At 38.9% G+C, this 27,900-nt stretch overlaps 1 protein-coding gene across 8 annotated transcripts in view; it reads right to left on the reverse strand.

Moving 5' to 3' along the window:
* camsap2a (calmodulin regulated spectrin-associated protein family, member 2a) overlaps positions 1–27,900 on the reverse strand; it is a 69,752-nt gene that overhangs the window by 18,850 nt on the left and 23,002 nt on the right. For 4 of the 8 annotated variants that reach the window (XM_041791248.1, XM_041791245.1, XM_041791247.1 and 1 more), the window contains exons 3-7: positions 26,480–26,641; positions 23,009–23,092; positions 10,956–10,988; positions 9,637–9,778; positions 8,768–8,907 (exon numbers count right to left, since the gene is read on the reverse strand). In XM_041791248.1, the coding sequence (XP_041647182.1) occupies positions 8,768–8,907; positions 9,637–9,778; positions 10,956–10,988; positions 23,009–23,092; positions 26,480–26,641 (561 nt within the window). Of the gene's footprint in view, positions 1–8,767; positions 8,908–9,636; positions 9,779–10,955; positions 10,989–20,936; positions 22,967–23,008; positions 23,093–26,479; positions 26,642–27,900 lie in introns of those variants that run through there. The other 4 variants (XM_041791251.1, XM_041791250.1, XM_041791246.1 and 1 more) reach the window with 2 other exon arrangements.

Here is a 27,900-nt window from a genome sequence, read left to right on the forward strand (position 1 = left end):
GCAGAACATGACTTAATTCACCTTTTTAAAGCAGCTATGAACAATAGCTTACTACAGCTACAGCACTCAAAAATCAGTCAGTGTTTCTTGTGCATCATCATCAAAATACCTTTGTTGTAAGATTTCCTTCAATATAAGCTCGTAAAACTCTGAAACTTAATACTGAATACACAAAGCAGTAAAACAACAATGTGATAGTTACCTGTACATATTTTCAGCACATGTAGTATTCCTCCAGTGATTAAGAAGAGATCACCAAGAAAAATAGGAAATAGAAAAGACAAACATCTCCTACAGTCCGCCCAGCAGAGACTGGTGGCAGAAAGCCCAACCTGACTTCCCTCTTTCCATCTGTCTGACTGACTACTACAGACACACCAGGTGTGAGCGTGATCGCTTAATACCCCCAGTCAGCAGTCACACACACTCGCACAGATCCCTACACAACCAACCACAGCACCGCCACCACACCGACCTTCCTGTTGACTGGCACTTGTACCCTCTGCCAGATCTGCAGCACTGCCAGATCCGGCTGTCTGGAGAGTTTAGTGCCAGTCTAAAGATAAAGACAGCAACCTGGTTGGTGATTACAGAGGGAGAGATTGCTGGGTTAAGAAAGGTTAGGGTGGAAGGAGTTAATCTTAACAGCCCACCCTGCATGTGCTTCACATAGACACATTCATGCATAAACAGTGCATTTAAATATAATGGCTATGTAAAGGAGAGGAATGCATGTAGCAGTTCACACATAAACACCCCAGGAATTATCCATCTAAGCAAGAGACTATGCTAAGACACACATTGGGCATTAATGTCAACAATCATTGGACCAGAGGGTTGATTATAGGATCTTAGTCCTGCAGTCTGCCAGACAGACTCACTCCAATCTGGAAAACTCTGCTCTCTTGATTTACCGCCAAGTTCATCAGGCTTACTCCTGAGTTGTTTACAGAAAACCCTTGGCTTACATTACATTTTTTAAAGTAGAAAGACAATCTAAAGAAAAATAAGTTTCCATGCTTCCGTGCATTTCAGTGCAGAAATGTGGCAGTTTCTATGATGTTAAATATTTTAATTCATTGTTCTGAACTTTAACAAGTGGCAGTCCTATCTGAAACCTTAAAATCTTCTTGGGCCCTCAAAAACTCTAATGCAACGATAACATGAGACTCAAAGTATTTAACTCCATATTTTTTCTTCAGAAACAGAGACTTTGTTTAGAGAGACATTAACATTGCTAGAAAAGTGTTTTCAGGATCACAAAGTAAAATTCTAATCTAGTACTGTTCTTATCAATAAAGTCATCTGCTTAGTTATTTAGCAACCATTTTTTCTTTTCTAATATTCATCTCTTTAAGAGTACTTTGTGACTCTGTAAACATTTTCCTAATAACTTGAATGTCTCCAATGGCAATGATCAAATATTATAATCAAAAAGCAAACTGTGTATTTGAGTGTTAATGGAGTGCACACAAACCATGACACTGGTTCTCTATCAAACAAAATAAATGATAAAAGGGTGAAATGAGTTAAATCTTGTGGCTTTTTGTAGGAACAGGGAGTTTTTATGGTTTTTATTTTTGTAAATGGCCCCTCCTGATCCCCCTTTAGTATATCCCTTAAGCCAACACCTCACTGGTTGATCAGTATTTCTGGCTACCATTCCTCTGTAAAGACAAAGGAATACTCCAGGCAACTCAAGAAAAGCTTTTTGAAAAGTATAAGTCAGGGAATGGATATGAAAAAAAACATAAAGGCAATGAACTTGCCCTGGAGTCCATCATCAAGGATTGGAAAGGGGCGTGTATATCTGCCTAGATCAGGCCGTCCTCACAAACTGAGTGACCATGACAACTCTGTAAGAGTTACAAGCTTCAGCAGCTGCTGCCTGGGTTCTTCACGAGTCAAAGCTTTATGGAAGAGTGAGAAAAGAGAAAGCCATTAATGAATAAAATGCAATCTCCCCACTGTGATGCACATTGGTGGCAGCATCATGCTGTGGAGATGCTTTTCTGCAGCCGGACCTGGAAGGCTTGTAAAGGTAGAGGGCAAACTGAATGTTGCAAAATATAGGTGAATCATGGAGGATGATCTTATTCAGGCTGCAAGAGAACTATGGCTTGGGAGAAGATTTATTTTCCAGACCTGAAGCATACAGCCAAAACTACACAGAAAAGGTTTTAAGACAGCAAGGTGAGTGTTCTAGAGAGGCTGAGTCAAAGCCCAGACCTAAACCTAACAAAGAATTTGCAGCTGGACTTAAAAAGGGCTGTTCATGCCAGATCACCAATCAACCTGACAAAGCTTGAGCAGTTTTGCAAAGAAGAATGGAGAAAAATTCAGTGTCCAAATGTGCAAGTCTGATCGAGACTTATCTGCACAGACTCAGAGCTGTGATTGCAGCCAAAGGTACATCTACTAAAAACTGAATATTTATGCAATCACTTAATTTACATGACATGCTTTTTATTTAATTGACATTAGTTTGTAGCAATACATTTTCAATTTGACATTAGAGAGGGTTTTATTTCAGTTTTTCCAAAAGCAAATTAAATTGACCATGACTGATGTATAAAAATCAATAAAAGGGTCGAACATCCAAGTGGGTGAATATTTCTTATAGGCACTGTATTCCTGCAATACATAAAGTGTGCAGGAGTGTACCTACTTGGACTTCCATTTTTCTTGCCATGATATCAAAACAGGTGATGGTTGATATTTTTACTTTTGACAAGAATGGTGTCAAGAGTTTAAGAATCTCATGCACCTGTTTAATTGAAAGCTACATAGCAAAGATGGACATTACCGATATATTTGTGCAGTCAAGACAGTGTTCAACAGTTTGCTCTTGTTTTTTGGTAATATAAAGAAGAATTGACGCTACATGGGGGCCTAGGACTTCTAACATACGGTATATAAGTTAAAAATTAGTTACCTTGACAACCCTAATTCTGACAGTGACGAGAACTGTCAGTACTTGATCCTCTTAACCTGCTGGGGGTCTTTGAGTTTATCTAGAGCAACATTCACTGCAAATCACTGTCACTTAAAGACTAAAAGATCGACTGCAAGTGCAAGTGTTTGATGTTGTCACAAACCTATTTTGGCTCATGTAGCCAAACTTCGGAGAAGAGTTTAGTAGACATAAAACATATTAAAGGCAGCTAATGAAATACAGACTGTATTAATTGCCTTCCTCAAGGCAACCTCAGCATGTCTGGTTCAAACCTAGTTAAAAAATAAACGCTGGCAAAAGCCCAGTGCTGCTGTATTTCATTTCTCCTCCTTAAATCCACAGATGGTAATTTCGATGTGCAGAGAATTAATTAAATGAAGAGCCGCTAAATGGGAGGGCGCTGACGTGATTTACTAGCCTAGAGTCCATTAGGAGAGGATGGCCCCTTAGTGATGTATGCGTCCTATGGCTTTTGGGGGTTGGGTGCTTAAGACTAGTCTATTGTCTTTCAAAGGAAAGTACTAATATATGATGTTTACTTCAACAAGCATATGTTTTAGTTGGATATCTATGTCCAGTCTTTGTTGCAATAAGAGTGAAGGAAAAATATGCTCAGCTCTATTTGGATTATTTGCAGTCCTCGACACATTCAGGCACAAAGACGCAGAAGGAATCCGACATAGAGGTGCTAGACAGACTAGAGTGTGTTTGTGTGTATGTGAGTGGGCAGGATGACGCTCACTTAGCTGTCAAATGTTCATGCTGTGAGGCCTCAGACTCAGCTTCAATTTTCACAACATGCAGACTGATATCTTTTGATTGTAGCTGTTGAAGTGCAGATACCAAACCGTACGGAGCTGGAGCCTCAAGTTTAAACTGAACTGAGGTACTCTAGGGGTTATTCCACCTTTGTGTTGTTGAGTCTAGGTACAGCATTAATGTATGGCCTTTTTAAAATGATTTACTCACTTTTAACTCTGCAGCCCTTCGAAGCTCAGGATAAGTCCGTTTGTTGTTCAGTGGACGGATTAATCAAATCAATTTATTCTGTCTGTGGTAAAAGGTAGAGAACTTTACCTTGTTCCTGTTCCTTAGATGTTATGATCTGTAGACTATGAAGTGAATAATAATGATTATGACAAGTTAAAGGAAACACCACAAGTGTTTTTATTGGATGGTATTTTGTAGTGTTCTGTCTTATTGCTCAGTTTGTTTTGTGCTGTCTCTTTTGCATTAGTGGTGGATTTATGTGTAGTTTGAAGGCCAATCTAGGGACTGACATTGCAAATGGGTTCAGACTGTAAGTGCTGTAATGTGGGCCATTGGTTTACTTGCTTCATACTAGTCCTTCTGCCAGGGGTCATCAACTACATTTGTACAAGGGCCAGCTTTTTCCTTGATGGATGCTTTAGGGGCCAGACTTTCAAATCAACTACAATTAAAAGGCATTTTGGTCTTATTAATATATTTATTTATTTATTTATTTAATTTTTGCCAAATGTATGCCACTTTTAGCCTCTAAAAGTGAGATCAGTCCCTATACCATAACCAGCCACAAGTGGGTAATTGGGATATTTTAGCCCAATAACTTGGGGCCATCATGTTCCCCATCCCTGAGTTTGATACTAATACATTGGGTCCTAACTGGTGATTTGGCACCACCTGTGGACATAACCTCACATCTTGGATTGCCACCTTACCCCTGCAAGCAGTTTTAGACATTATGAATTGCCATATAGAAATAATCTGTCTTGTTGCTGATGGCCTCACTTGCTTTTGTAAGCCTAAAAGGCATCAGTATTAATTTTTGTCTGTTTTGTAACTGTATTAAAACTTCTTACAGGAGCTTTAAGATAAAATCATCACATAGAATCACATCTAAATGAGGGATTAGCTCATTAATGCTGAGCTAAGTGTGATATTTATCAGTGTCTGTACTTCTGTATGCACACTTCAGTGACATGTCTAAACACATCATCAACTCCTTCCCCGCCTTAGCCTCCTCTGAACCCTCTAACTATTTGCAGCTCTCTGTTGGAGTAAAGTGTTATCCCTCCTCCTCATCTCACTCACATCCCCACCCCGCTAAATGTTTCGACTCGGGCTTTATAATAAGGTCTCCATTAGCATGACGGGCCACGACATACACAACATACTGCCTGGAAACTGGGTCAAGGTTACTGAATCTAACCGGTTCTGTGCGCAATTCTGGCTGCACCACTGCTGTCGGGCAATAACTCTGCAGCGCTGGGATTTTATTTTACCCCCTTGTGAAATCAGTGTCAGCAAAATACTGCTGGTATAGGCTGGTTCACACAAGTCAATTATTTCTTTTTTGACACAATATATTAACTTGAGAATTGTAGACTTAGGGTTTGGAGTGCTTTGAGACTGATTTATATATTTCTACATGAGTTTCTATTAATATTATAAAACACTAGGGAAGGAGCTACCTTTATTGCTTGCTTGCTACCATTTTATACATTCTCAGTTGCACAAACTACATGCAAAACCTGCATACTTTTCATTGTGGTACTCTTAGAGGCTGTTTAATCAGAAAAGACTATTGTCTTAAGTCTATAGTTGTTCGTCCTTTCTGTAACCTGTCTACAGTCTTTGCTGAGAACAACAGTTCTCCATCAGAGGACATGCTGAGGCAGAGTCAAAGTCATCCAGACACATCAATGCGCTTTTTTTTTTTTTTTTCCCTACTGCTTATGCGACTCTCACGCTAAATGCAGTGAAGTGGACACACCAAGGACAAATATAAACACTCTGCACAGATGGAAACTTACTCTAAACCACCAGATGAATAGTAGTAAACCATGTTTGAGGTTTGTTTTGCCTTTTTGTGAAGCAGGATAGTGACAGTTGCTGTTTTGCGATGTTGTGGCTTTAGGATTGAAAGGTTCTGCATATATGAGCACAGCTACAACTACATGGCTACAAGCTAATGGGAATCTTTCTCTTTAAGCAATCCATTTATTGCATGAATGAAATCTGTCTCTTTTACTTAAAGTCACATTTCTCAATTCAATAGGAAACTTTAAGACAAGAAAAATAGCTGCTTAGACCCCAAATTTGATGCCGACCAAGTAAAATCCCAAAAATGGAACAGCTAGGAACATAAAACTAGAGGTGTTTTTTTTACAACAAAGAGAACATTTGCTTCCTATTTTAAGCCGGATAGCAATACAGCATTGTGCAGCAAATTTTACCACACTTATTGGACCTGTGCAAATTTTCTGAGAGAAATGGAAACTAGGACAAGGTGGCAATTTTCTGCAGAAAAAAGGTGGGTCCTATTGTAGCAGGGCCTCGGCAGCTTCACACATAAATATGCCAGGAAATTACAACTGATAATCTCACATAAGCAGCCTTGAAACTGCACACAGAGGGTGCACTGACATTGGAAAAGAGATGTTGGTGTGAAGAAAGGACTGGAGGATATGAAAACCAGAAAGGAGAGAAGAGGAGTGAGTCAGTGAAACACAGAGGGCTAAAAACAAAGACTGACAAGAAAAATATGATGGAAAAATTAAAAGGGTAATAGTGGAGCAAGTCAATAAAGACAGGGCACAGGAAAAAGCAACTGGAGAAGGAAATTTAGGGTTAAAAAAGGAAGGGAAATTCAATAAGGAAATGAATAAAGTAAGAAAAGGAAAGAGTGTTTAAAAAAGTACTGAAAAAGCTTATGCAGACATGTAATGACAGGAGGCTGAGCACAGCTCTCGAAGCTTGTGGTGGTGAAGACAGAGAGTTTGGATTGAATGGTTTTTCCACAGCATGACTCACCACACAGGCCTACAGAGACACTCGTTTCTCCTTTCTCATTGGATACCACAACATATGGTTTTCTAATCTGCCTCAACCTCATGAATGAACGACCACACAGATAAAAAACCTTAACATAAGTGCAACTTAACATCTTGATTGGTCCCTAATTTAGTAAATGTGAAAACTAAGACCTCACATCACTCCACGGTTTATGTTAAAGAACCACTACTTGATTAGATTTCATTTGGGGTCATATTTATTCAGATGAGGGTTTTCATACCGGCTACAACTGAGGTTTTTCTCCCTGCTGGCAGACTGTGAGCACATATAAAAACCTACGTTTCAAAAGTCATCTCAGCAGTTTGAGTTCTGACTGAAATTTCTCCAAGACTTCTAAACACTGACTGTAAAAGCAATTTATAGAGGGGAGAACTGTTCTGCAGAGAGAAGCTTTGGACAGCAACCAAACTGTACTGGTACCACGATAGTCATCAAACATTATAAAATCTGGACAATAAATTGTAGTCTCTTTTTTTGGAGTCTCCAAAGAGGCAAGAGGTTTAAGCTGTCCTCCTTCACAATGTGCAGTTTCTTTGCAGCTGTGTCAGTCTTTTAGTTACATCTGTTTTAGCCACATGGAGTTGCACATCTACTAGCTACAGTATGGTATTTGAGCGCTTACAGCTTGCGAGTTGCTCTGCCCTCCTCCCCTTGTCACTTGTCCTTACAGAGGAGAGTTTTCAGTCAAATCAGCACTTTATAAGGTTTATTACTGAACAATCAATTTCCTGTTTTCTTGAAATGCATGGTTCTGACCTAACAAGGGAGAAAAGCAGTTAAAAAGAGGCACCAAACCCTGCCATTCTGGTCTGTGTTGCTGTGCATCCCAGCTGTTCTGAGCAGAGGGGTCCCTGCTAAGAATGCACAGTGAAGTTTTGATTGTGTTGTGGTCTAAGCTGCAGTCATAGCATAGTTAAGCCCAGCTATGCTATTTATCTAGACTACTATCCTTGTCCGAGTACACATGCACAGTGGGAAAATAAATATAGACCGAAGCATGGCCATCTCTGCTATGATAGTTTGGGACATAGATACTTTTAGCTAGTTACGGTGGACTTTTCTTCCTGTTGACCTTGCTAACAAGAGCAAATGAAAAGCAAGTGATAAACAGTTCTTGTAGAACAATGAAAACATGGACAAATTTTAAAGCCCTGGAAATTTTTACACAATATTTACTTTACTTCCGGTGCAAATGTAATGCTTGCTATCCCTCTTGCTTATAGTGATATCTGAAGGCAATGCACAGCCTGCTTTGGTTTGCATTCATGCTTTTAACTTTGAGTTCAAAGCCAAGTGTTGAAACTGTTAAGCATGATCCAGCCTGGTCATACTATGCTGTATAAATGCAGGGTTAAATTAATCTTAAACTGTTTTATCTAAGTGCATTAGTCTGACTTTGAGAAATTCAATCTAGTAAAATATAGGGATGAGTATTGAAATCTGGTACCAGTACTGTTGGTACAGGTACCAACACATCTGATACCTACCTAACCAAATTACATTACCTCACCTATCAATACCTCGTTTTGATACCCCACTACCCCAGTGCAGCCCCCTATCACCCCAAATGAAAGGCAAGAAATATGTTATGTAATTTGTGTGATTTATGTGTTAAGTTATACTGGTTTCATTTTGTTTAGACTGGCATCGGTAAAGATATTTCCTTGAATAATTTACAATACCAATACAGCTTTTATTTTCCTGTTGATTTTTAACACACTTTTTCTTCTGTAAACAGTATCGATTCAGGCACTGTTTAGGCACTGGCAGCGTGTAAAAAGGAAAAAAAACAAGTCTAAAAGTATCACCAGAAGCATTTATGAGAAAGTGTCATTGTAAAAGTCAGAGTTCATAGCTGGAGAAATGCCTGTATTTTGGGAAATCTAATAATGTTAATACAGAAGTTGGAGTCAGTAAAGAGGCGAATTGCAGCATCAAAAATAAACTTGTAATCTGAATGGATCTGAGTCATACCTTCATGGTGGAGGAGGCGTACAGCATGTCCTCCAGGCTGAAGTGGCAGCAGCTGCTCAGGTTGTCTTTGCAGAAGTCCTGAATAAGCTGCAGATTGTAGAGTCGGTCAGCCAGCGTCATGTTCTCCTTCAGACAAACATCTAGAAGTGAAGAGTGAAGAGTGAAGAGTGAAGCCATTGAATGTTAGGGTCAGAGGTCAGCCGGTGTTACTTTGATGTCTGAGGGGCACTTGTTATAAAAAACAAATCTCAGTGGTTTGCTAGTGGTGCCATTGTTTAAGACCAGAGATGTGTATGGGGTGCGATATTGAGGACATGCTTTATAAACATAAGGATGTGTAAATGACCAGCCAATTATGATTGCAGGTCATCAAGCTGTGGGCGGAGCTGCATGAGAGTAAACACTGTGAGTGATCTTTAGTCAGTCTAAATGTTCCACTGAATGATTGTGTTAGTGTCCCACTTACTCAGCAAAATGATGCGATTATGTTGCATCTTTAATCAGTGACTGATCTTTGCTCTATTGAGTGAGACATTAAGGGTGGGGGCATATAAGACAAACCCCACTTTCCCAGTGTAATAGGCATTAAAAACAAACTCTAAAGCCATATTGTGTCCATGCTATACATTTGTGAGAAATAAAACAGAACAAGCTTTACAGAAAAGGCAGTTACTGTGCTCAGGAGACTGCATTTCGAGCTTTGATCCGGGAATAAGCTTTATCAAAGCATGTAATTAAAATGTGCTCTAAAAACAGCTGTTATCTGTTTTATTTACAAAAGGCAGAAACTTCTTTAAGTGCCATGTATTTGAAATTTGCAGGATCTCTTGGCAACATGCTCCAAACCTACAGAACAACCCTCTTCTTACCTTCTAAAGGTAGCAGTTGAGGGCAGTAGAAGTGCAGCAGAGCACCTAAAGCTGAGCCGTCTGTGCTGTCTTTCAGCAGGTTGTCCACAGGGGGGATCCAGGGAACTGGCTGGGTTGTTGTCTGTTCCTTCCTGTAGCGAGCCTACGGGACAGGAAACACATAAATATAAGTCCCAAATACAGTTGGCAACATCACTCTGCCTTCATTTATGTGGCCTACTGAGCCAAACCTGTTTCTTTTTTCCCAGTCATTGAGTACAACTTCAAATTGTGTCACATGTAATCGTAGAGCAGCTGTATCTTTATCTGTATCTCTTTAAAGCAGCACAAACTGCTTTAAAGCAAAGCCAGGCTCCATTAATTTTATTCATGTGTGAAAGTAAGTGAGTCTATCTGGGGCCGAAAACGCTTGAACTGTTGAAAGAAGGAGACATTGTAAGTTGACTGAGAGGCATCGAAACCTCAGGATGACAGAAATCAGTGTTAGAGTAATGAAACTGAATTATTAATTAATTATTCCTACAGACCTTTGTGAGTCCTGGTTGTGAACAATCAAAAAAGTATTCTCTGTATGTTTGGAACTGTTCATGCCACTTCTATATAAAGTAATAAACCACTTTCTGTATGAAAACTTTCAGCGTTTACATATTTTTTAGGTGCATCAACCATAACAGCAACCCTACAGCATTATAAAAACATGACTTTTCCTTAAATAAAACAGTGATTAATATTATTAAGGAGTCTGCAGTAAGAACTGGCACAGGATTTTGGAAATAAGTTCATGCCAAATTCTCCCAGACATCCTTTTTATTATTCAATGAAATAGTAATAAAATTAAGGTTTCATTAATTCTTAGGCTAATCCTTTGGGATCTCTTTGTTGATTTCCCAAGGGTGTCCACTTTCACCGACAAGGATGTTCCCATAAGTGATTACAAGGACATCTGATGGAAAATATAAGCATAAATACGCAAATGCAATCTGTCTGTTTACTTCACTCAACATATCCTTATGCATCAATGCAGATTATGCAGACCGAACAGATTATATAAAACAGGATTTATAATCTAATTCACATTCTGATTAATTGCAGTGGCAAGTAATTACAGCTATTTTTTCAATCTTTACCTTACATTGACTCACAGAAATCACTTCTTTATCTAAACAGGAGCAGAAAGAGAAAATCTGTTCTGTGTAGCAGTCAACACTGTGATGCACACACGTGACAAATGATGGAAATCATCACACAGAGGCAGGGGAGCAGGGACAGTCACTATGGATACACAGATGAAAAAGCAGAGCACTGATTAGTTGACTTACAGGCACAAGCTTCATGTACCACTTGGTTGGCGACTGCAGCAGCACAAGAAAAAAACAGACAAAAAACAACAACAAAGACAAACCTGTTAGTGAGATTAGTTTGTAATGCGATTAGTTATAAAAGGGAAGACATGACAGCAGCGGGGGGATCAAAGGGAGAGAACCTGTGTGTTATTGAGAAGGAGAGAAAAGCAGCCCACACAGACCAAAATAAGCCTGAAATTCTGTCCATCTCTGGATTTTGCTTTTTTGTTCATCCACAGAATAAGGTTTAGTCATCGCCAGACCAAATATAGACTGCTCTGGGGTCACCGTTTCTCTCAAATAAAATGGCACTGCAGCTTAAGTGGAAGCATAACAGAGGAAACGTTTAAAAGCCCGTATGAAACACAAATCTTAATGCAGTCTGTTACAGTTGATAGTTGTAACAGGCTGCATTAAAGAGTGGCTAGACAGATGACTCTCTTCAGTGCTAACACATGAACACTCACATGAAGTTTGCAAAAAACTCCATGTGAAAGCAAAGCGGGCTTTAATGTGTTTTGCACTGCAGAGAGGCTTCTGTCTAGCCAACTCTGCCATAAAGATGGTAGTCCTTCTGGATCTTTGTCCCACGCCACAGGACCTCTGGAGCTCAGTCAGAGTTACCATAAGATTCTTAGTCACCTCTCTTACTAAGGCCCTTCTCCCTTGATTGCTCAGGTCCTTGCTCTTGGAAGAGCCCTGGTTGTGCCAAACTTTCTCCAATTGAGAATTAAGGAGACCTCTGTGCTCTTAGGAAACCTTCAGTGCAGGAGAATTTTTATAGCCTTCCCCAGATCTGTGCCTTGCGACAATTCTGTCTCTGAGCCCTGCAGACAGTTCCTTGGTTTATGCTCTGATATGCATTGCCAGTTGTGAGGTCTTCTGCAGTGAGGTAATATAGGCAGATTTTTGTGGCCAAACATGGGTAGAAATGTTCATATCAGCCCAAACCAATATCATTCTGATCAGACTATGCATTCCTAATAATTAGACCTTTTACTTTATGACAGCTGGGATAGGCTCCAGCCTCCCCCCACCCCACCACCCCCCGACTTGGAATGGAATAAGGGGTATAGAAAATGGATGGATGGATGTGGAAATAATTGTAGTATTTAGTGTGTCCTCATCTTTCTGTTACTGTGATGATCTGCTGAAAAAGAGTAAAGCTAACACGTAGTTCAAAGAGTCATTTTTATGGAACAGAAAACTCTGACTAAACAGACCAGGCTTACCTTCTATCTGCCCGAAATTTCACACCGCCAGGACTGCCATAATATTGAATAAGTATGAATATCATTTGATCTAAATTCTTGTACTATAATTTAGTCAACATTGAGTATTAAATGCACAGAAGAATCAACACAGCTTATATCATCATCATGAGAATAGAATATGCATTTAATGTTTGCTTTATTCTCATGTGTTTTTCAAGATTAACTTTGAGTTTAACTATTTGATAGGAGGACAGTGGATCAAATTGGAAATCAAGGGAGGGGAGAGCGGAAAGGACATGTGGGAATGAAGCCACAGATCAGACTTGAACCTGGGTCACCTACTTAGGGGACTGTGTCTTAACCACAAGGACTTTATACTATTGATTTTGAACAGTGACAAAAGTGACAGCCTACTAGATCTCCAATTATTCTCTAACACCCATGTATTGATACATAAATGACATCTGATGATTCTTAGATTCAATTCAGCTAAATTTTCAGACACTTCATAGCATCCACTTGACTGGGAAACGGACCATTTTCACTAGAAAAGAAGGGCATGTGCTTCAAACCTTTCAGGAAAACAAAAACAATCCCTCTGCATAATTGAAATCCTCCCGTCAGCTATCTGCTGACAATGTAAGCTGGCTCTAAAAGAAGAGAGGCTTGCCCGAGTTAATAGATAATTCCCACACTACCTCGAGAGGCATCAAAGAGCCAAATGTGAGAGCTCCTCAAAGTGGTTTCGCAACTTCAAAGGGGCCTTGACTCGTGAGAAAATGCAGGCGCTTTTTAACGAAATCCCCAAAATAAATAATAGAGACAAAAAAGAAAGAAAAGATCAGTTGTAACTTCAGGATTTTCTTGATGTGATTAGGGCCACAGATCTTAAAATGTTTGAGTCACAGGTAAGAGTCTGATTCAATCAGAGGAACACACCTGACCTAATCTAATGTACGCACATAAGCTAATCAGTCTGATCCATTTGCCTTTCTTAGAAATCTGCCGTATCTCAAAGTTTTTCTGATGTATGTACTTTTAAGTAGGACTTAGTGATGATATCACAAAGGGCACTCACTGTCTGGGACAGAGGGAAACAAACTGCCCTCACCGTGTCTCTCCAGGCAGAGAACTCCCCACAACATGACCTCATAAAGTCAGGACAGATGTACTAGAGATGTTCAACATTTGTCTGACACGAGGGGAGCACAACAGGAGACAGAGCCAGGATGGATCAGAATGAGAGTTATGATTATTTATTTATTTGGCTGACTTTGAAATTCTGTTTCTAGGGTTGGGGCAAAATATTGATATAGCAAATATAATCATTCTGACGTGTGACTCAAGGGCTGCACAGTTAATCCTAGTTTTACTGGTTACTGTGAGAGATTTTTGCTGATATTCAGCCAATACTGATATTGATACTGATATTTAAATGCAGGGATAGGGATCATTAATTTTTATTGATATCGATACTCCTTATCAATATTCCTTATTGATCCGAGTCCTTACCGATACCACTATCAGTGATCTTAGCTGAGTAGTGCTGAGTTAAAATGATTCAGTCTGTCACATTTATTTTATATCCCTTAAATATAAACACATTCTTCAAATTCACAACTGTATTCATTAAAGTTTCTCGTCAAAAACTAAATTTTCCCATTTCTATGTGACATTTGAACATATATAGAATATAGTCATCTAATTTACTGAGGTTACCTGTACGCATCATATTTTCCATCTTTCAGCGAATTAAGTTCACTAATTAACTTCAATTCTGCCAATTCCACCGCAGATATCTACAATGGATTAATACTTTTAACAAACAGGACTTGCTACAAAGGTTTGGGAGCATTTTCCAGCATTTATCTGAGCAGCTGAAGAAGAAAACTGTGCTGAAACAGCTGAAGAGAGTGAAATGACTGCCTCTTACTTTCAGTGCAGCCAGATATGATTACATGCAACTCACAGGTGGTGTCTTTTTTCCTCATGCCAACAGTGGAAGGGACCACATTCTGGTTTAATGTGATGCACAATACTGATGTGCTTTTAGTTTATGTTCCCCATGAAAGAACTGATTTATGTTTTTCCACCTGTTGTATCTTAAGATGACGTTACATCACAGAGCCTTTGAGACTCGATAGCAGTATTGATAAGCTAAAACGTTATTTATTTCCGGGTATCAGAAAAATGCAGATGGGCCGGGTTGCAGTGGCAGCAGCATGCTGTGCCAATCTACCTGTCAATCTAGAGGTCCATTCTACCATCACTCGTGAACAAGACCCCGAGATACTTGAACTCTTTCATTTGGGCCAAAGACACCATTGCCACCTGAAGTGAGTAATCTGTTTTCTGGCAGAGAACTATGGCCTCTGACTTGGAGGTGTTGACCCTGGGCTAACCCTTTAATGTTAGGTTCTTCATCACACTTCATTTCTTTATACTGACCATAGTTGCACATCACATTTTTCTCATGCATGCTGAAGAAAATACTTTGATTAAAAGTAAAAGCATGACTCAATCGTTTATGGCCCAATTTAAAACTATATGGGTCATCTAATTGCATCTATTGGGTTATGTCCTGTAAACTTTTAGTTTGCAATATAAAGTACAAAAAGTAAGGTAATTTGTGTTTGGTAGATTATTTCTTTTTAACAATGCTTCTGGGCAATAAATCTTAAACTGTTGGAAAGCCTGTTTATCTCCCTTTTGAATGGTGCCACTTTTCTAAGGAACGTGTTTGTGGGATGAGCAGCAGAGCTGAGTATGAGGGTTGCACTCCTAAAAAAATCAGCCAAGTTTATACACTAGAAAGAACCAATAGTGCATACAGCTTGAGTTAAATCACCGTGCCAAACACTATTTTGATTTCTGTTTTAATTAAAAAAAAAAAAAAAAAAAAAGCAACATCTAGAAACATTTCCCGAGCAATCTGACTCACCGTGCCACCACTTCTTTCTGCATCTTTGACATAAAGGAGGGTGATCTAACAGAAGTTAACAGGCCAAGAAGTTGACATAAAAGAGAAAGTTGACTGCAGGACAGTGTCTGACAGAGGTGAAAGTATATGAAGAGATTAACAGTGGTAAGAAGTGAAACTGACATCAAATTATGGTTAATAAATACACAAACCCCACACTTGATCTTAACAGGGCATTTTGTACCCTTAAGTTCCACAGATATAGAAAAAATCATTATGATGTAGTTTGTCTTGCAGTATATCAATTAAAAAAGAAGAACCTGCCCCATATTCCTTGCTGATTGTACCTTCTATGTCCTACGTTGTCTGTAAAGACCTACATCAGGAATAACACTGAAGCTCTACTCAACAAAAATCACCACAAAAAAGGAATAAAAATGAAAAACAAAAAGTCATGTAAAGTGGTAAAATAAAAGGCTTTACATGAGGGGACTTTTGAAGGATTCATTAGAACTTGTACGGCCTGTAGATCAATGTGAACTTTTAAAAGGAAGGACTTCTGACAACACGCCTCTCCCCGCAGCTCCACTCTGAGGATGAGTAGAAGGAGATGAAGGCTGTCTACATCTAAAGGGATGATCTAAGATTCAGGGCTAAGCGGGGTCAAACAGAGTCTAAAATCTGTTATAACCACCAATCACACCCCCACAGAGAGGCGCCTTCAGCCATCATCGCCTTACAGAATACACACCACAGTGATGTCTATGTGCCCACACATGCACCCCACCCACTTCCACTTCAATCATCCTGCAACTCTCTCTCTTCCCATCAAAGTTCAAGCTGTGAGGCCAGACATGTCCGGCTGATCTGCAACTTAAAAGGATTAGTCCTCTCTTTTCTGACCTGATGCTGCCTTTTCAGTGTCTCCCACCCCACCCACCTTAACCCTCACTCTTGGGTACAGTGCAGCAGGTTAAAAGAAATAAATACACTGTTGCTCCAGTGAGTTCTTCATGGCTGTCCCAGGAGGGGAAATAGTCTCTGTGAGTCTGTCTGAGACGGAGTCTGCCTGTGTGACTCACACTGCAGTCATCCTGCACAGAAACAAAGGAGGGGGGGGTCCAGCAGGTGGGGGTATATGGAGCCTCTAAGCATTAGCAAAAAACACAAGTTCAGTCCCTATCTTTTGTTGCATCTTTCTTTGTTTTCTTCCTTTTTTTTTTACCTCAAATGTTTTCTCCTCACTTGAACTCAATTTGAGTCAAAAACTACATTGAGACGTTGTCTCTTCGCCTCATTTAGGCCAACCAAACTGTGCTATTGAAGAGCAATGCTAAGTGTTAGGCAAAGTGTGGCACCAGTTCAGTATTACTTTTAGAGCATGCACCCCATGTTACAAGATAGAAACCTCCACTCTTCTAACCCTGTTTCCCTTCTCTCTTCATTGCCTTATCTAAGGCAGACCCTAAAAATATCTCGAAAAAGGAGACAAAGGACGACTAAGGACACTTGTGCTAAGTCTTTGTTTGGCCTGAATAATAAAGTAGAATAAATGAGCGATTTTCTTTGAGTCATAAAGACTTAAAATATTAACATATGCTGCTATTTTTCTAGAAAGTACAGCTACTGTCAGTTTGGCATCTAAGCAATACGATATTTTTAATCTGTTTGCAAATGCAGATCATAATCACTTGGTTTAAAGAGCATCCAGCTCAAATTATTCTCAATATATCCAACAGTAGATCATTTAACATGGCATAGGAGATAGGCTGTTTCACATATCGTTAGCCTCATATCAAAAATACCTGAGTCATTTTAAGGTTTTCGGAAAAAAAGAAAAAACACATTTTGGCAAACACACAGGATTTGTTTTATTTAAACTGTACCAGGAATTTATACCAGATGTGTGAACAAGTGTCTTACAAAAGAAGACATAACAAGGATTAAATAACAAATAAAAGTGGCTTAATGGATAATAAAGATAATATTTAATCAGTTAGATGACTTACTATAGTGATTATGGGCTGTAACAAGCACTCTGATTGGCTGAGGATATAGGCAATAAGGCACAATGAATCAGCAGCACTAAGAGAGTAGAAATAGGCCGATATCACAACTTAGCCAAAAAATGAGTTAAGCTTTTATGCTATGAGGCTAACCATATCCATTGCACTGGATATGTCTCACATCCATCCAGGCAGCCACCTATTGTCTGTGTTTGGGAAGTGCAGAACCTTTGAAAGAAATGTCTGAGGGTGACTGGATTAACATGCTGCCCTTTTCATCATTCCAAAATGTAGAGGGCATGCACAGCCCTAGAGAGTGAACCTGATACAGTCGCTGCTATCCTTGTGAACGATCAGTGGAGCTAGTTGGTGAAACAAACTCATTTTCCTCCGAGAAAAGATTTAAACGTGATTTTTTGTTCTTTATGTTAGTATACAAATGTTTCCAGTTCTGATTAAACTGCTCAGATGTAGCTTTATCTAAATTCATGTGCATACATTTTAGGCATGTCAGGAATGACAAGGATTCATCATTGGGCCTGATGTGCCACAACCAGGAGCAAGAGAGAGAGGGGAGGGTGACCAGAGTCAAGCTCGACACGCTTGTGGCTTGGCTCGCTAGGGTTGGGTATCATTTAGGTTTTTCTGGTACTGGTGCTAAATCAATCAATTTTAGTTTGCATAGCGCCAATTCATAAACCAGTTATCTCAAAGTAGTTAAAGTTATCTCAAGACACTTTATAAAGAGGGCAGGTCTAGACTTGGTTGTGGCCTATTATGATAGACCTGCATTAATCACCATGAGCACAGCACTAGCAGCATTTAGCCCCATTACAATGGCGACATAAACTGTCCCTCTAATGGGCAGGACTGTTGAGTAGACCAGACTCATGCTGAAAGCCCTCTGCTGAATCAACCTTTCATATGGCACCGGTGCCTTGGGCACATTAAACAGCCCCGAAAACGCTACTTTTTGAAGGCTGGTCCCAGAGTGAACAAATATGTGTACGCCACCCTTGCGTCCCTGTGTATACAACCAAGTGCATCATTTCTAAAATGTCACGTCACGTCACGAGTAAGAAAAAAGTTCGCTCCAAAATCTTCTCCTCTATTTCTGGGGCAGGGTTTTGGCGTCACTCACATGCCTGGTACAGATACTACAGCATTTTTGTTATTTTCAGTGGTTTCATGCTTACACAGACATTTATTAAAACAATGCCAAACGAACACTGAATTGCAAGTAATAAAAAAACACAATAATGAATGCAGAGTCATTGTTATAATCTACCAGGCAAGGCTGGAAGCGGTCGTTATGCAACCTCTCTTGTCTGATACGGAAAAACCTTGGAGTCAGACACGAAGTGAATTTTAAAAACTGCCCCAGCTCAACAATGTGCAACGTCACCAACACAATTTATTATTCAAGTTTGCTCAAATTTCACACTCAAAAAGGGATTCAAAAATCATTTTTCCACATAAAATCTTTGATCTCTGAAGACTTTGAGGAGACAAAAACACAGAGGCAGAATCTGTCTTTTAAAAGCAGTTACAGGGCGACAAACTCGCTGATTAAAGGCTTCTTTGATTACTACGAATGAGCAGAACTGCATCATGCAGTGACCAAAACAATCAGCTATGAGCAAGAGGGAGTTACTGTGAGGACACAAAAACCCCCACACGATCAAACCAAGCTGTGTGAGCTGCCATGGGTTAGGCTTGATCCTGAAGGGCTAATTCTAACAGTTCATGAGCAGCCGTGCCTCCGTCAGTGATATTGAGACTACAGCGCTCTCCACGACTCTATTGTAAGTTCAAGCATTCTGCTTTGAAAAAGTTTCCTGGTTCAACAAGCTTTATCAAAGTCTGATGATGAAATGATGTCATATCACTTTTTTGATCCCACTGTGTATTCATGAGGGACAGCTGAGGCATGCAGTGCCGCGTCTGCACACTGACTGGTCGGATCAGCATCAAGCACACAAGTCTGCACAACACTAGGACTGCGGATGGAAACACCACACATAGACACACACTCTGCTCCGTTTCAACCCCTGTAGGCTGAAACACAAGGGACGGAGTTAGCGATGTTTTCCCTTCGGTGACTTGTCAGACTCTCTGAACTTTCCTACAAAGCAGCATCACTGGCAGAGTCGTGTCATGGTGTGTTGACTGTGACGGAAGGAAGGCTAGGAGAGTAGGCATGGCCCAGGAGAAGAGGAGAGGAAGTGTCTGAGTTGAGATCAAGGGCAGGGAAATGTCTAAAAGAGGAAATTAATGGGATGGACAATGGAGGGGTGAACTGCTGCTGCTGATGAATTCAAGCTGAAATCTCCCGTGGTATAATCTAAAGTGTGTTGAGGGGGTTCATGACTTTCAGGGGTCACTGAGGCTTGCTATAAATGCTGCATCACTTAGACAACACACAAAATGCTCACTTTTTCTTAAAAATTGCTGGAAATTAACAAAATGGATGTGAGGGGAAGAATCCAGGCATGAAATATTGTGATAAAACATGAAGAGTGCTAAATAAATGTGAATAAAAATGAGTGCTATAAGTCACATTTTCTATCTTGTGCTTTAAAACTTGTATTTTTAACATGTTTTTTCCAGCAACAAAACCAAACCAAAAACAATGTTTTTATTAATAAAATGGCAAAATGTATCCAAGCCTAGAATGTGCATTTCTTGAACTTCAACTGAATGCATCAAAATTTTTGAAAACACCGGCATTACACTCAGGCCTGCATCCAACAGGTAAAACACACAAATGTTGAGTTAGAAGGCTTTGTTTTTTTAGGAAAAAGTTTACAATGACTACTGTTTAATCTGATATTTATATCTAATTGATCAAATATTTCAGTTTACTTTGCAATTGACCCTGAATTCTAATTAATTATATCCATTATCTTTTTAAATCTGGTAATGTCAGATTTGTAAAATAGGCTTTGTGCAACATCTTACACTTTAACCCTTCCAGGGATGGTAGGGGGTCCCTGGTCTCTAGCTGCATTTCCCTTTCTGTTTTTTTACAAAATGAAAGAAATATTTCTTACATTTCGACTAAGTACAACTGCGCTTTGAATGTGTTTCCACTGAAGGAAGTTTTGGGCATGAGCCTCGTAATTCTGGTAAAATCTCATCTCACGAGAATCCACTGCATGGAAGCTGGATGCTCAAAATCTGTTGCGTGTTGGTGCGGTTATGATTACATCTACAGCGGTTGCCTTGACAATTTTGAGCCAAAGACGAAGGCAACAGATGATAGTTCAGAGGCAAAGTCTGCATGTATGGCAAAAGCCACGTATAAGGGTATAAGTATGTTAAGAGTCTCGGTCTCCTCTTTTTTCCACATGTACTGCGCTATGTTGTCTCTCAGTGAACTGCTCATGTGACACGACATGTTAAGTCCTGTGATGTGTAAATGCGGAAAAAGTGTTTCCATTGCATTTTTGTGATATATTTCTATATGGAAACATTTGAAAAACCTCCAACATAATGTATAAATGACGGTATATTTGAGAGGCTTATCTTCATGAAGGAATAAACATCTCTTGATCTTTGTCAGTAGTCTTTTCAGTAAAATAACTTGTTTAATAAGAGTATCATTTTGTACAAGTTTGAGATCATTTTGCATGTACAGTGCATTCAGAAAGCCAATTTTGGTATGTTGCAGCCTGACAATTTTTTAAATTCATTTTTACCTCATGTATCTACATTCAATACCCCAGCATGAAAAAGTGAAAACAGAATTTTAGAATTTTTTGCAAATTCATGAAAAGTAAAAAATTGGTTGGACGTGATTTGGAAAGGCACACACCTCTCTATAGAAGTCCTCACAGCTGACAATGCATATCAGACCAAGAACCTGATGATCACTTTAAATGAGCTCCAGAGATCCCGAGTGGAGAAGGGACAAAGGTCCAGTAGGACGACCATCACTGCAGCCCTCCACCGATCTGGGCTTATGGTGAAATGGCTGGAAGAGTCTCCTCAGTGCAAGACACACAAAAGCCTGCTTGGAGTTTGCAACAAACTCCACATAAAAAGCAAGCAGTCAGTTTGTATTCCTGTATGCAAGTTTCACAGTGAGAAATGCAATTTTTAAATAAAAGTAAAAGAAAAGAGCTATACAGGGCACTAGTTTAGCTGCACTGGCCGTGGAATCAAATCCTGGTCCCGGTTCTGCTTGGTACATGTCTTCCCACAACTCTCTCTCTCCCCCTATAGTTCCTGTCTCTCTTCAGCTCTCCTATCTGAATAAAGGCAAAAAAAAAAATCCCAAAAAAGAGAAAAGCTATTTATTACTGTTAAGCACACTGATGTCTGCTACATGCAAAAACATTTCCTATAAATGGAAAGCATTTTTATTCTACCAACAGCAGGACTTTCTGCAGCTCAGCATAATTTGTGTATGATTATCCAATGTAAGTAAATCTGGTGATTCAAACACAATCATTACCAACTGCTTCCTTCTGGTCAAATATAAATATATCATTCCTCCTCAGTCTTAACTGAGTCAAACTTTCAACTCTAAACCACTTTTTCTCATTCAATTAGTTTAGGTCAAAAGCATTACTGTATGCTAGTTGAATATATATAAATGACTGTATAAAAATTTTTGAAAGATTACATAAATGATGATCAGATCATTAAATTGCAAACACAAGTTAAGCCACAAGTGCTTTCTTGTCATTTGCCCATACAAATGATGACCTAGCTGTTACATGATTAAATAAAGACAAACACGCTTCTCCATAAACTTCAGCAGGTCCAGAACACACTGTCCATTAAAACCATCATCCAAATTCTCCAACAACTTCACTGGCTGCCAGTCAAATAACATGCAAGATTCTCCTTACATTCAAGACTCTCCATAACTTGTCATCTCTGTACTTCCTGCTTGCTTAACCACTATGGAGTCTCACTTGCCACCCTCAATCTTTAATTCCTTTCCCACAGGCCATCTAATATTTCAACTCTCCTTACTTCCAAATACTGAAAACCCACCTGTAAAAAAAAAGGTTTATTCATTGTAACCACGCCCCTTTCCTGCTGTATATTCAAAATCACTCCTGCTACTTCGGTGCACTGTATATTGTTGCCTTTTATTGCATATTGCTGCCTGATAGTGAGCTGTTTTACCCTTGTTGTATTTATAAGATGAGCCTTAGTGTCCTGAAGGGCACCCATAGATATAAAGTCTTATTATCATAAAGCTGCTATTCGTTTATGTTTTACATAGCTGCTTTTTCATTAATTAAGCCACTGTTTTAAACTGTTTTCCTTAACACAGATTACTCAAATTACTTGAATATTCTTTAATATTCAACACACATGACAATAAATAGGCACAGCCTCTGCACACAGGCCAAACCAGTCTGTCTTCAGCTAAAAATCACTGCTGATACTGTTTAGAGACAGTTATACAACAGATTTGGACGGTGGGCAGCACCCTGACACTGGGGACCTCATCCTAAATTAGATCCAATCTGCTGGTCAAGGCACAAATAAAGATAGTGAAGCTTGTGCATTTGTCAGGGTTGACAAACTGGCAATGATGTAAGAAATGCAGCCTGGCATTCACTCTCTTTCTTATTAAATAAGCAGAGATTTCCAAAGCTCAGACATATGGTTAGTGAGATTTTCCTCAATGCTCGATGCATCAGGGGCTTAAGATTTGTTGAGGAATCTGGCTCCAGACATTTTAAGTGACACTGAATTCTTGGGCTGATATCCGCCAGTGTAAAGGAAAATGTGGTGATAAATCCTTTAAGTGTAACCAAGGACTTCACTCAGCTGGTTTGCAGCAGTCCATCACTGGTGACATCTGTGTGTTCATTTGTGAGTGAAGTGAAGGGATAAGGGAATAAAAGGCAAAGAAACACCAACCCGAGGGCTCCCTGCAGGCTCACTGCTCTGCATCTCCTTCTTCTTTTGCTCCTGCACCAAATAGTCTTTAAGATACTCGTTCACCTAAAAAATAACAAGCAAACAAGATTAATGCTCCTTTAGTTGACAGAATTAATTAACAAGATTCAATATAGAAGCAGGCTATGATTTATTGACCTCATTTTAAGCTCCTTTTTAATACCATATAAAATAATTGCTTTAAGCTCTGACTGTAATTAACTTTGCTGACTGAGTAAATAATGGTCCACAGTAATATTAGAGGGGGAAATTAGTATGGGCAATGATTATAAATGTAATTTGATATGATGGTAAATTATCCAATAAATATGCACAATGAGATTATTGCTTTTGCAATATAATTTAAATAAAATCAAACATATCATAAAGCTGTTGTTATCAGTGTCAATGTCCCATCTGGTTCACTGAGATCAACTTCAAGCACATTTCAGCTGTTAAACTGGTGGATTTGGGACTTCTGGAGCACAGAGGGACTCCAGCAGAGAGCCATATGTCTGACCAGTATGACTCCATGGCCACACCTGTTAGTTATTGTGAGTGTGTGTGTGAAGCTTAAAGCTGGCAGCAGCCCAGTGTTCCTACTAGAAGAATGTAAACAGACTGGACCCTGTAGCACTGCATGAATGAGCTGAAGACATCTACACATGAAGGCCATGTCAAAAAGCATGTGGAGTTTAAAGGGGGAGAGGGTGATTAGCAAGGAGTAAATAAGTTTCCAAATACTGTAGTAATGTCCATGAAACTGAACATTGTCCACTCATAGCTTAAAAATAAATATAACAAATGTACAAATAAGAACATATGTTTGAGCTCCTCCGAGGAACTTTTAGGTTGTGTTGATTTTGGACAAAATTTGTGTGTTTTGACTGAGCTGTCTGGTGCGGTTCAGTATGTTAAACTATGATCTGGCTTGTATCTCCACAAAATATTTGAATAGATTATGAGATAAATGTATACTTTTTCAGAAGAGGTCTGAAGTAGCTAGCAACAGAGGGAAAACAAGATGGCTAATGTGAACAACTCATGCATATCATGTGAAAGAGTAGGTTTTTTGTCACCCACCGTCAGATGTCACCTCCGTCAGGTTTTCTGTCTGACGGTGGTGACAAAAACCTCTAAATGGTCCTAAATGGAGGCTAGAATATAATTGTTGATCACAATAAATACCAATACGATCTATAATGTTTCATTAACCTCTTTTTATCTTTATTTATGTAATTCCTCCTATATTTCTTCCATATCGTCCACCCTAGGGGATGAGGTGTGCCTTCCCTCTCTCATTTCACTATTATGTCATGTTCATTTGGCTTACATCATTTGGGATGCGCATAGTGCACCTACTACCTACCTACATAGCACATAGTATACAATATCCCTTTTAGGCTATGCAACAACAACATTTAACCAAATCTAACATTCACTGTAAGTTTACAGAAGAATATAATGTATTATTTTATGAGTAGGGGGCACTAGATGACAGTTTAAGATGATGTCAGTGGTGCATTGTACATTATTCCTATTAGTAATGAATTTATTTTTTACTATGATGATTTGATATTTGATTACATGGGGATGGGGTACTTATTAATGATATTGCTTCATTGTACCTTATCTTCCTTGAAAAATGTTTATCACAGTGCTCAGGATTGTTATTTTTTGGACCAAATAGTTAAATAAAGTTGTTCAGCAAGAAGCCATTGACTTGAGTGGTATACATTTCAGAATTGTATGTTGTAATGAGGCCACTGTCAGCACAGTCAGATTAGTGTCACCACTGTCAGTTCTAAAGTCACCACTGTCAGAGGGAGTTTTAATTGTTTTAAATGAATATGCTTACAATATGTTTCTTCAGTGCTATTGAGTTGTTAAAGTAATAGTCTCTTTTAATACTATAAAATGTTTGTTAAATAAAAAAGTATTATTTTGTCTATTTAGACTAAAAGTAAATGTTGTATGATGTTAGATCTTTTAAAGTAGTACATGTGAAACAGTATAAAAAATGAACAAAAGTGAATATTCAACATTTAACAGCATATATGTGTACTAAGAATCCCAGATAATGATTTAAAAACTCTAAATACATATTAGACCAAATAAATAAAAAATAATTTGCTTTTTATTGTGTCTGAGGGTGTTGACAAAAATAAAGTAATAACTGGAAAAATGCCTATTTTATAAAAAAAAAAAAAAAACAAAATCAGGAGGTTGCACCGATACATTGCTGAACAGCCAAGACCTTCGCCTATAATGATCAACCTTCAGATTTTGTAATTTGACTTACTTTTTATTTTCAAAATTATAACCTGTTTTATCCAAATTCTCAAGAATCAGTGCACTGTCAGGGTTCATTTAGGTTGCCATGACAACATAAAAGGTTAAAACACCTAACTAATTTACATGGTTGCCAGGTTGTTTAATATTTATTGCAGTCAGAAAATGTCTGCTTTGGTAATGTTTGTAACATTATTGGTCAAGTTATTATTTTACTTATTATTTTGTCTGTAAAGTTCGTCCTGTCAATAATGTTTATCGAGGGTGACGTGACCGGGAAGCTAGCTACTAGGAAGGGCGCTGAGAGAGAAAATCGTGGGTTTTGGCACACAAAACTTCTACACCCACTGTCCTTTTTTGTTCCCTTTCTGTTGGTCATCAGGAAACCTGGTAAATATTGTTTATTTTATTGCTTATGAGTTGTAAATGTTATTTTAAGAGGTATGTCAGACTTAATATGATTTATTGTTTTTCAAACTGTAAATCGTCTTGTTATTTTTTCACGGTGCTCCACACATGCAAATTCTTCAGTGAAGATTAAACGTCGTAGTGGACATCAGTTTGACTTGTGGACTCTTTAATGACCAGCAGTTATATGTCCTATTTGTCCTAGGACAATAAATGTCCACCTTAAATAAACATGTTTTCAAACATTTGTTGTAATGTGAGTACAGAACAAAGAACAAATACATCAAAGTGTATAAAAAAGTCCTATAGCTTTTGGACACTTTAACATGACGATTTAACAAATCACCTTAACCTTACTAGCACTCAGTTCAAAGTTTATAAACCTCAAAAATGGCACAATCAAACATTTATTATGCCCCAGAGAATAGTTTCTTGTGTGCTGTGAGTTCACCTGCACATGTCATATGTTACTACCTTAAGGCATGAGAACAAAGTGTTAACACATAACAGATTTAATGGTATCTAGGTCAGTGTTTTTCACTGTAATATCCTGCAACCCCACTGCGCACTGAAGAATTTCAGAGCTCACGATCTATGAGCTCAACATGGGGGAAATGGCCCTAAGGCTGAGTATCTTCTATATATTGTAGGCATAGCAGTCTGCTCCTTAAACACACTCTTTACAGGGTGACCTATTTCAGTTTAACTATAGATGCTACAATTATTCCTGAAAAAAATACAAACACTGCTCACCTTGTTCATCCAGGTAGTCACTGCATCCTCCGTGTCATAAGGTGTTTCCACCTCAGGGTCGGCGGATGAATACTGACGGATACACGACATTACCTTCTCCACGCTCACCGTCTCCACTGTGTACGCCATCATCAGAGTGTCAATCATCGCCAGGTGAGCACTCTGAAACAGAAAACAGGGCAAAAGAGGTTAATCAGGTACAAAACTTTGCTTGATTCCTGCATATTGTAAAGGGATATTTCAAATATTGTAGCCACTCCACTTGGTCCTTTCCACCTTAGAGTGCATGAGGAGCCTCAGTGCAAGCCTTTAGTCCTGTATCAACACATCAATATAACAAAAGTGCATAGAAATACCACACCTTAAATGTTGATTATATAATAATTGGTATGTTAATTGCAGAAAAGGCTTAAAACTATTGTGGCTCTCGATGGTGTGATATTCTGGCTGAATGGGGAGCAAAGCCTTAAATGATCAGTGATTAATAGTTGTGAAGCGGGACTTTAAATCCCCATCTCTGTTGAGCATCTGAGTCTGCAGTCAAACATTCCCCTGTGGCTGTTGCCCTGGAAACATGTGCATTCATTGCTGGATACCAGACCCATTTTGCTCATCGAGACTGCCAGCCTTTATGAGGCCTGAATAAGACATCTTACTGACAACTCACTTTAACTAATAGACTTAGGGTCCATTATAAGCTGGTTTACAGTTCAGAAAAAAAGTACATCTTTCCATTTAAGGAAACGTTAATACATTAACATGAAGTCTTGAACTAATTTCGTTTTGGTTTGCTGAGTCAGTTTTCAAATCTTAAGTTAACTGACTTAACTGCAGACATAAGGACAAGCTCAACCAAATTTTAAGATTATAATTTTTCAAGCACATACTAAAGATCTGACTAAACATGAGACAAACGCTTGTTGCAGCACTTTCATGGTGGTGATTCAGCAGACAAAAGACCTAACACAATCTTGCATGACCCTAGAAGAGAAAAAAACGGGGCATGATCAATGTTGTCCGCTGGCTGTCCTGGCATGCCTTCTGGTTTGCGATGAAAAACAAAAAAACAAAAGAAAGAAAATGGCTGAAGTCCTGGCTGAGACAATGGTATAGTTGTGCTTATGTTTGCTGTCATCTTTGTGAGCTGTAAAAGTATAAAAAAACACCAGGTTGGTGTCTGGCTATTGTGAGTAGGCTATAGGTTGTTTGCAATCACATGATCCCAAATGTTTATTGGGGTCAGGAAGTGGAGGACAACTATAAGTAATGCATGGGAATGGAGGAAAGGTTTCACTTTAAAGCTCTGAATAGACCTGTGTGCTGCAAGTATTAACAGAAAATTTCTACATACATTAAAACCAATCCTTGCACTTTACAAAACAGTTTTTCCCCACAGGTTAATCGATTTACTTAGAATGGAG

This window comes from Cheilinus undulatus, linkage group 7 (assembly GCF_018320785.1).
Source record: "Cheilinus undulatus linkage group 7, ASM1832078v1, whole genome shotgun sequence".
NCBI lineage: Eukaryota > Metazoa > Chordata > Actinopteri > Labriformes > Labridae > Cheilinus > Cheilinus undulatus.